The 11,052-nt window shown below is 33.4% G+C and overlaps 1 protein-coding gene across 1 annotated transcript; it reads left to right on the plus strand.

The window, feature by feature from the left end:
- Positions 1-241: 241 nt before the first annotated feature.
- LOC105446662 (P-selectin-like) lies at positions 242-10,810 on the plus strand. Its single transcript, XM_030988311.1, has 10 exons — positions 242-248; positions 438-623; positions 1,236-1,424; positions 1,766-1,951; positions 2,929-3,114; positions 4,144-4,338; positions 5,538-5,729; positions 7,009-7,194; positions 8,199-8,349; positions 9,652-10,810. The coding sequence occupies exons 1-10, from the start codon at positions 242-244 to the stop codon at positions 9,842-9,844; spliced, it is 1,671 nt and encodes a 556-aa protein (XP_030844171.1). The 3' UTR covers positions 9,845-10,810.
- The last annotated feature ends 242 nt before the right edge of the window (positions 10,811-11,052 follow it).

Raw genomic sequence — 11,052 nt, forward strand, 5'->3', positions numbered from 1 at the left:
TCGGTGAGAGTGTGACAATCACCTGTGACGGCAGAACAGACGGGTCGTTTACCCTTCAGTGCAACTCAGATGGGTTTTGGACGGGTAGTGTCCTTTCCTGCTCACCGCCGATAAAAGGTTAGCTATAAATATTATTCAATAACAATTATTCATTTATCTACCTATACTTATCAATTGTAAAGAACTTGTAAATAATACCTAATATATAGATCACCTATGACCCTACGCACACACGAATATAATGAACTGTACAGTTGTTGTTGTTCGTGATTGTGGTCAAAAAATTAAGCATTCGACCACTTAGTTTTGTCTGTGTTATCACTCAACGACATTATAGTTTAATCTTCCTTTTACGTCCAAAGATATACTCAAATTACATTTTAAGTTGATAAATGTTTGTTGTACCAACTATCATCTTTACTTGATTTTCGTTACAGTTCCGGAGAAGTGCAGTGCCCCTTACGTTCCAAGATATGCATCCATTCAAGGCCTGCAACTGAATTATGACTATGGTGACAGCATTACCGTGACATGTGACAATAGCAGTGATCGGTTTAACCTTCAGTGTGACACGAAAGGTCGATGGAACGGACATGTAGTGTCATGTCCTGTACCTACCCCAGGTTAGACTTTTATTTTTTTATTGTTTTATTTTATTCGATGTTTCTACCTAACCCCCCCCCCCCCCTTTCGACTGGCTTCCGCAATATACGAGCCATCAATCAATGGTCGTGATGATTGAGGAAGATATGTTAAATCCTAATATTAGATCCAGGGAAAAGTAACTGTGCAAATTATAAGAGTTCGCATTTCCAAAAAGGGTTTAATCAACGACAATATAATTGCCAAATATGCTATGACATTAACAGAGGGACTGGCTTGGCACGTAACTGTAGACCCGACTTATTATCAGGTAACATTTTGAACTGGGCTTAACATGAGAACTCCGGATATATCGTCACTTGTGATTATAACTAAGGCTATCTCGAGACGAAGAATTTATAGAGATAGGTATTAATAGTTCAAGTTAGGAGGTCCAGTACGTAAGGTTCGAAATTGATTGCTGCGATATTGCTCCTAAAGGTGTTTGACATTATCTATAATTGTAGCATTGTGGTATCAATAAGTCAGCTTCTAGTTTAAACTGTAGATATTGATCAAAACTTTCTCCGTCTAAACTAAAAATGTTTTTTTTTGTTTTTGTATTAACATACTTATTGTATTTCCATTCACAGCCCCTACACGATGCACTAGTCCATATATCCCAAAGTATGCATCAGCTGAAAACATACGTTTAGTCTACAGCATCGGTGAGAGTGTAACAATCACCTGTGACGGCAGAACAGACGGGTCGTATACCCTTAGGTGCAACTCAGATGGGTTTTGGACGGGTAGTGTACTTTCTTGCACACAGCCGATAGAAGGTTAGCTTCATTTATTATTCATTTATTCACCATTTATTATTCATTCATCTACCCACCTACTATTGATAAACTTGTAAATAATACATAATATTTAGCACCCCAATACTCCTACGACTTCCACGTGTATAAATAACTAAACAATTGCTGTTGTTCGTGATTGTAGTCAAACAAATTAGTATTCATCCACTTAATTTTGTCTGTGTTATCACTCAGCAGCATCTTACTTTTTTTGTTATACTCCGTTTACGCTTAAGGATAAATTCAGATAATACTCAAAGGACATTTAAATTAGATACATGTTTGTTCTACCAAGTATCATCTTTACTTGATTTTCGAAACAGTTCCGGAGAAGTGCAGCGCCCCTTACGTTCCGAGATATGCAACCATTCAACACTTGCAACTGAATTATGACTATGGTGACAGTATTTCTGTGACATGTGATAATAGCAGTGATCGGTTTACCCTTTGGTGTGACACGAAAGCCCAATGGAGTGGCCAGGAAGTTTCTTGCCCCGTACCTACCCCAGGTAAGACTTTCAATTTTCATTTGATTGCATTCATTTTATTTGCCAGAAACTTACCCCTCCCCCTTCGAATTCGACCGCTTTTCTCATAATACAAGCCCCAAATCAACGATCATGATGGTGGAGATATATATAATAAATCTGAAATTAGATCCAAAGAACACTGACATGTGCTGCGCCAATTGTGAGAGTTTACAATTTAAAAAAGAGTTTGACCAACATAAATAAAATTGCCCCAAAATGCCTGATGTATCTATAACAAAATAACATGTTTACCATATTAAAAATGTAATTGTGTGGCCTGCTTGCAAATTTTAGACATACGACTTGTCCGTTTGCATGTACATGGACATTGACGTGTACCAGAGTGATGGAAAATTAAACTTCTATCATTAACATTTTACCATACTCAAAACGACATTTGTTTTAATAAATTGAATAATTATGTATGTATGTGTGTGGGAACCTAGAACATTATTCTTGATAATTTGTCTGAACATTTTGGTATAACTACACAATCAGCATGGTCATTTAATTGTATCATTGTCCTTGTCTAATTATTAATACATTTTGTATACTTAATTCTCGGGGGAAAATAAGACAATCTATCATTTTACCTGGGACAGACTGCGATGTCATTGAGATATTATATTGTCAGTGTGAATAATTGATACGAATACATGCTGAGGAGCTGAAAATAATGCTCAAATTACAATAATAAGGGCAATGTTATGTGTAAGGTGCTTTACAAATAGTGTTGACTTCACATTTCACATTTCTATTCTAATATCATCGTTGTCTGTGCTAGACTTGGCTTAACAATGCTATTGACAGTTGTATTTTTACTGTTTTCGTTCTATTACTGATGCTGTTTTTAATACTACCTGATTATTTATTCATGTTTTTATGTTACATACGTGATTTCTTTGTTGCATCGAACCTTACCCACCAATGAAGTTATGTTACATCTTTTCAAGCAGCTCCATCTCAATGCAGTGCTCCTGTTATTCCAAGACATTCTACCATTGCATTCTACCGAATAACCTACAACTCAAGTGATGACGTGATTGTAACTTGTGATGCAAGCAACGATCGTTTTACCCTTCACTGTAACAACAGTGGAATGTGGAGTGGACCGGAAATGTCTTGCCGAGAACCAGCCAAACGTAAGATATTCTGTTTTTATCTGATTTATCTGGTAATGTGCTCGGTTTACCTTAAAAAGAACAAAAGATATTCATGATAATAAGTAGATTTTTACTATTTGTCAAAAATTTGTACCATCCTCATTCTCTTTTTTTTAACACTGCATGTGTAATTATATATTTATTCATACCGTTCTCCATAAATATCCCTATTCTCTACCCCTCTATCCTGTTTTTTAAATAAAATTCTCTATCCTCATTCTTCCACTCCTCAATATCTTATACATCATTTGATGTTGTCTACAATGTTTGCCTTTTATAGAAATACGTTCATTCGGGTTTTCCTTTTCTTATTTAGTATCTTGCTATATTTGTTATTGAATGCAGTAAAATATTTATGTTCGTATCAATTGTAAAGTAGTCTAATTTGTGTTTCTTTTACATTTTAAATTAATTTTTTTTTTTTTTTTTGGTTAAAATATAAGGACTTTCCGTTTTGTTGGCGATCAGACATAGCCGAAAGACTTTATGCATGGCTGATTGTCAACGAAACGGAGTTAAGTCATTTGTCAAATCTGCTTGTTGCTATGGCATGCAGCCAGTGAAAACGAACCTTTTAAATCAAATTATGAAAATGCAAGCATCACTTTAAACAAACAGAACGTTAATATTCCTTGCTCATTTTTCATGATTGAGGTGGCATATGAAAGGGCAGAAACTGAACTTTCTGTAGATGTGACTTTCCCTTTGAAATTTAGATACCGTACGCCAAATAACTTTTTGGTTCCCTCTCTTCAAATTGATGTTAATCACTTATGCGTGAAATATGCATCATATGAGTTACATCAAATGAAAGAAGAGGATCTAAGCTGTATAGATATGAGTCATTTATTAATTATAATTGTGATTAAGTTATGGTGAAACATCGATAATTCTCGGTTTCGTTTTTTCTGGGACACACTGTATAATGTGATTTTTTATTTTGAGGTTTCAGTGGTTTCAGGTTTGAACTTTTCTTCTTCTTTCCCCCAAATGCTGTGAATATGACAGCTCCAACACTGTGCAGTGCACCTTATATTCCGAGATATTCTTCGATTGAAAGTCATCATTTGAACTACAATTACGATGACACAGTGACAGTGACATGTGACACAAACAATGATCAATTTATCTTGCGGTGTCAGGCAAGTGGATTATGGGATGGCCCTGATATATCTTGTGCAGCACCGACATTGCCAGCTTCATGTAAGTAAATATATTTTGGTATTATATTTGAAATGTTTTCTTTCTTATACTCCCCAGCACGCAACAGGAATGGTTTCAACCTTCATCATCGCCATCATCATCATCATGTTTTCTTTCATTATCATCTCCACTACCAGTTCCATAACCATGGCATAAATGGGGCCCGGAGAAGTACATGTATAACAATATAAATATAAAAGTAACATGAACGCGCACTGAAACGAGCACAAATATTTCGCTTAATCCCTTACAATAATCACTGATATTTGGAATAACATTTTTTCCCCGAGAATGTGATGTTTGTTAATTAACAAAAATACAAAGTACATATATAACAAAATATACAAAGTACATATATAACTCAATCCTGTTTTATAACTTTAACTGTTTTTCATTACAGTTTCTTTCTTTTTTTCTCTTTTCATTTCTTCGATTTCCAGAATCTGATATCCCTTTTCACACCTTAACCTACAAACTTTCTTCAACAACAAATCTTACCACCTATCAATTTTATTCCATTGTCCTTAACATATGATAAGGACGAATATTTTTAACCTTGATTAGTAACATTTGTGGATTTAAAGCAAATTTTCAAATATAAATGTTGTTTTTCTTTTATGTGTTGCTGTCCCAAACTTAAAAACGCTTGAATTGCCATTACAATGAAAAATATCTAGTGTAAAATTGTTGAAGGGTATTGGTTCTGTGTGAGTAATAAAACTTGTCTTTACTGAGCAGAGTCGTACAGGTATTTTTGAGAGAGGTTCAAATCACCTGTTCAATACTTTTTTTGTTTTAATTCACACATTAAATCTATTTATTTTTGTTTTTTGGGGCCGCCATCCTTGTCAAGCTTTGCTCATGATTGCGGTCTCCTGCACTTTTCCAACAGAATAGTTTGGTTAATACTTTATGATTATATGTTATGGAAATATTAAGTTTCGTTAGTATATGTACATATATTATGTAAAAATAACATTTTTACATGAAGAAATTATTGTTTATTTATGTTGTATTATACCTTACATTTATATGTTCTTTGTTATTCAGTTATATTTAATATGGAAAAAGTGCAGAAATAAAATCAAATTAAAAAAAAAAAAATATCCTAAAGAATTCCTAAAAAATGAACCAACGCTTCCCATTATTACAGTACCTCGTGGCCTCCATAATATTGTTTGCATATATTCTCTCCACAGTTCCTCCATCACATGCCTCCTGCAGTGCACCAGCAGTGCCTATTGATTCAACCATTCAGAATCTTCGTCTCTCATACAAAGACGGTGACAGGATGAACGTGACATGTAACGTGGGTTCTGATTGGTTCGACGTGTCATGTGACGATGGAATATGGATAGGCCAAAACATAGTTTGCCCTGACCCTCCCAAAGGTATGCAAAACATACTTTTTAAAAAGCTACCTGTCGTAAAGTCATTTCATGTAATACAAATGTATAGGTGTCGTGGTATAGGGCTTCATTCAATTGACTCTCAGTCGAAGGGTTGAGGGATCGAATCCCATCCCTCTATTAACGTCATTTGAACACGTTGATGCCCATTCGCCTATTTTCGACCATGTATATACTGTTTGAGTAAACAAAAAAAAGTTTACACCTAGAAAATTGCTAATTATTTAAAAAATCACCTATAAACAGTAAATTATTATACACCTTATGAAAGAGTATTTTATCCCATATCATTTGGTATCATTTTTGTGTGGTATGTGATTGCGCTTGGATGAAAATGAGGCATTGTTTGCGAGAGTGCACAAATCGAATTGCGCCAAAGTGATGCATACAGCATGTATTATGTTGGGATAAGCGGAGTTAGAGAATGGGTTGAATAAAATGCATTGCATATGCTTTGTGCAGAAGCAAAGTCACACACACACGCACACATACGCGCACAAATGTTCGTTGATATTTTACATTCAATATTTGATATATATGTCATGATTAATTGTGTTAGGGACGTTATTTGGATCTGCAAAGACCGAATTAATACCCAAATCCCAATTTGTTTATTCAAGCATCACACAAGCAACTTTGGCGCAAATCGATTTTTGCACTCTCGCAAACAATGCCTCCTGTTCATCCAAGCGTGAGCACATACCACACAAAAATGATACCAAATTATTTGGGATAAAACACTCTTTCATAAGATGTATAATTGTTTACTGTTCATAGATGATTTAAAAAAAAATAGCAATTGTCTAGGTGTAAACCTTTTTTTTTTGACTCACACTGTTTAGGTGCTTGACGAAGACGAAGACGAAGACTCGTTCATTATTTATTTTTAATAACGTTTATTATCTAAAAATGACACGAGGATAAGAGGTAATGTGATCAATAAAAGATTGTAAGCGCCCTTCAAAAAGCTTATGATCTATTTGAGAGTGTGTGTGTATTGGACAGTTTGTACCGTGCATAATCAAGGTAACTACGTTTACGATCGAAACATAGTTCCATTTTCAATCATCAAAGATTTGCACTTGTTTAGGCAACTACAAGCGCTCGAAAGAGGCTTCTTGAATGAGTATTGTGCTGTAATCATTGAAGAGTCTTCGAAGAAGCTATTGATTTTGAACATTCTACAATTTTCTGTTTGTGTACAAATATACCCTAATCCAGTGAATCAGTTTTGTGTAATGTTTAAATACTTCATTTGCAGAATGCAATCCACCAATCATCCCCGTCGTCTCATTCATTGGAAATGTTAAGCCTCGCTACAAGATCGGTGACCAAGTTAACATCACATGTAACGATGACTCTGATTGGTTCGCTTGGGAGTGTCACACAGATGGCTTGTGGCGTGGGAATTCTGTCCAGTGCTCTACTGATTGTCCACAGCCCGGAGGTTATTATGCACTTAGAAAAGTCTGATATAACGGGATAATTTGGTACCAGACTATGGTAGCAATCTTGTATTACATTTTATAATAATTATGGTGTAAATGATTATCATCTTAATATGTAGCATACTAAAAGATTTAATGTAATAAATGTAAACAGGTCCTTTTACATGTAAATATAAGTAATATGAGAGCATGCCTGTCCGCCGCCACAAATTAGGGAGAGTTTACACTAGCTTTTACGTTGCACAATATATGCTCTGCTGAAAGACCAAGTAAAACAAGGTGATGAATAACAAAAGCTAAATCATTTTAGACATAAGATGGGAAAGAAAAACAAATTGTAAGGAGAGAAAGGATACTGCTTTACAAATTAAGGTCATCTCTTTGATAATTATAAATAATAGTGCATCAATTTACTTATTTGGGATTTCATTATTATTGTTTATTATTTACCTCCCTACTTTTTTTGTCCGTGTATTCTTTTCTAGCTAAAATTTTTGTTATGATCATTTCTCTTGTTAGCGTTTTAGTTTGTTTCACATAATTTATAGGGCTACAGTTATCATATACAGGAATTTGCTGTTTGTTTGTTTTCTAACGAATATCTGAGAAAAAGAATCACAAATAGAATAAGAATGTATTCACACATATAATAATGATATATATACAAATAAGAAAAACATTTACAAAATGCGATTACAAATACGAAGAAGAATACAAATTGAAAAACCAATGTAAATGATGCACCTGAAAATCAAATGATGCAAATACAAATACGAAAAAAAAATACAAATACAAATACAAATTCATATGCAAATACTTTTTTTGAAAAAATACAAATACAAACATATATACAAATGACAAAACAAAATATATATATATATATAAATACAAATACGAATCCAAATTCAATTACTGCAATTTAATACAAATATATATATATATATATATATATATATATTGATATTGTGGTGTTTGCTTATAACCAAATTACTTATATTTACAGAAAGAAAACCTGCATTCCCAGAGCGCATTGCATATTCTAGTAGTGAGCAAAAGGGAAGGGATTACTTTATCACCGGTCTTCTGGTTACAGCTGTCATCTTATTCATCCTTGTTCTGATGTGTATGGCGGCGTTTGTTATCTTCGTGAGAAAGTAAGTTAATGTTTACCATAATAATCTTACAAAGTGGTAAAGTGTGACGTCTTCAAAAAACAATTTTTAGAATTTCTCATTTATTTTTTCATTTTCTGAAAGAGCATCAAAAATAATGTCCGAAAGGCTAAAACCGATTGAATATATTAAGCATTGGCTGAGATATGACCATCTGCAAAAATATGTCCTATGGGAACTCGGTGTTATAGTGCTCTGGTTCATAACATCAAGAACCAGAGGACTATAACACTGAGTTTCCATAGAACATTTATTTATTCAGAGGGTCATATCTCAGCCAATACTTAATATATTAAATTGGTTTTCGACATTCGGACATTCTTTTTGTTGGTCTTTTGGAAAATGAAGAAAAAATTGAGAAATTCTAAAAAAAAAAAAAAAAGATTGTTATGATGTCACAGCTTCGGTACGCTATAATGTGTAGATATGTACAATAACTTGTTATATGTTTTCAGTGTATTTTCTCTTTATGCACAACATATGTCATGATAAAAATCGACTCTCAGTTGATTCCAGGCATTTTACCCTTTTAACATCAATTACTCATTTCAAATTAACTCAATGTGATGGGACTTATGGAAGGAGGCTGAACCCCCGTCGCTCGTCCTCATAATTCGTAAAACTACCAGTACATGGGAAAGCGTTTCCTTGCAATCGAGGAACGAGGTGGTTTCGTGGTTTTTGATGCATTTTATGTATCATCTTAGAAGGAAAACAATATTACAGAATAACAGCACTAATAAACTCCGGTAAAAAAATCCTAACCAACTTTGTGAGATAATTTTGGAAAATACGTTGACATATTCAGGCAATTTGTGTCTGTGTTATTGTATAGATATATCTTTTAAAAGTAGCTGAACCAACAGAAGTGTTTAATTGAAAACATTATTTAATAAATGAAAAGAAAGATAGTGTTTATGAAATGCAACCTTAAATCCCCTTTTAAAGTGTTGGGATTCCCAGATTCGCAACAAAAAGATGGTAAAATTTCGCTTTAAGTGTATCTTAATGTGAAAGAGGGTGTCATTTGAGACACATTTCTGCAAAGATTCCCCCCCCCCCTAGAAATGCGTTCGAAGACAAATATTGATAAAAAAAAATACATGATGTGATATTCTTTCATCAATATTCTATTTCAAAATTTTTTCAAATGTTAGAAATGTTTTACATAATGAACAGCGCATTTATAGTTCCCCTAATTTAACGATTCAATTGAAATCTGAATAGTAAAGTAAATGTTAATTGAACACAATATTTGTTTCAATTTCATTTTATAATCTACAGTCGTGGCTATGATTTAGCAACATCATCGAAAGACACTCTTCAAGATGAGAAGGGATCCAGAGGCCCTCTTCCGGACGTTCCTGACGGTTATGCCAAGTACATTGGAGGTGACCAGTCACTCTATGTCGAACCATACCTCAAACAAAATGGAGATCCCATTCGGAGCTATGAAGTCTACGAAAAACCAACTTGAATAAATTACTACCAGTTTTAGATTCGATGAGCACTTCATATAGGAAAACTCGACTCTTGTTTATTAGCCTTTTTATATAAATATGCTGTTATATTTTGTGTTGTTGTTTTATTCTCATAAATTTTGATTAATCTTTCCTTCAAATGTTAGAAGTTATTTAACGCAGTCATTCCCTGTTTCTTGATAATTTACACGAATATTCACTATATGAAAATGACATACCATTAATATCCCTCTTCTTTCTCATAATGCATTAATTGTTGTCTTGGAATCCACTGAATCCACTAAATATCATTGTATTGTGATAACGAATTCACGTTTCTGTGAATTTTTTGCATACTTTTTCAAGTAAAAATATGAAAATACCACTATCTCTTGAATATCCTATGTTTATTATTGAAATAAGTTTAAGACGAGGTTAAACCAGTTTTGCTTTAAGTACATTGTAGGAGAGGTGTACATTAAGATGAAACACGCATTTATTAGTTTTATCTGAATTTAAATCTAAATTTAAAACAAAAACACATCCGTTATAATAACAGTACATATGAACAATCATACAATGCAAAGAATAATACTGATGAATGTCTACATAACAGAAAAGTAATGTTGATTAAACAGTAATGGTTTTAAATACGATTTTAGGCATATATCTGCATACTATTACATACACAAAATATATACACGTAAATATGTGTATTACTAATATTCAGATGAAGTTGGTAATGGGAACTATATGTTGGCACAGGTGCTGCTCGAGCCCAGTTCCAAACTTTGGGAAGATTTCTTTTTTAAATGTGTTTGTACATATGAATTTAAATCTTGTTTGTGTTTTATTTACATAGATAGACAAATAATAATAGAGCATCATGTAACCTGTTTACTTTTCTAAAAGAAAAGAAAGAAAAACGCACAAATTTAAGAGCTAAAGCATTATAATGAAAGATAACAAATGTTTGAACAAATACAATCATCACCATATCCATGAAATGAAAAGGATTTATTAATCAAAAATAAAATCATACAGATATGCGTAAAAGTAAAAGCTTAAGGTCATCTATAATTGTTAACTGGCAAGTGCATACATATATAAAAAGAAGACATGTAAATTCAAAGGAAAAAAGAAAGGAGAGGGGGTGAGTTGGGATTGAACCCACGTCATTTACATGAAGGTAGATGAAAAGATATTTCCGAAAATATAACCTCGA

This window comes from Strongylocentrotus purpuratus, unplaced genomic scaffold (assembly GCF_000002235.5).
Source record: "Strongylocentrotus purpuratus isolate Spur 01 unplaced genomic scaffold, Spur_5.0 spur5_scaffold_17, whole genome shotgun sequence".
Classification (NCBI taxonomy): Eukaryota; Metazoa; Echinodermata; class Echinoidea; order Camarodonta; family Strongylocentrotidae; genus Strongylocentrotus; species Strongylocentrotus purpuratus.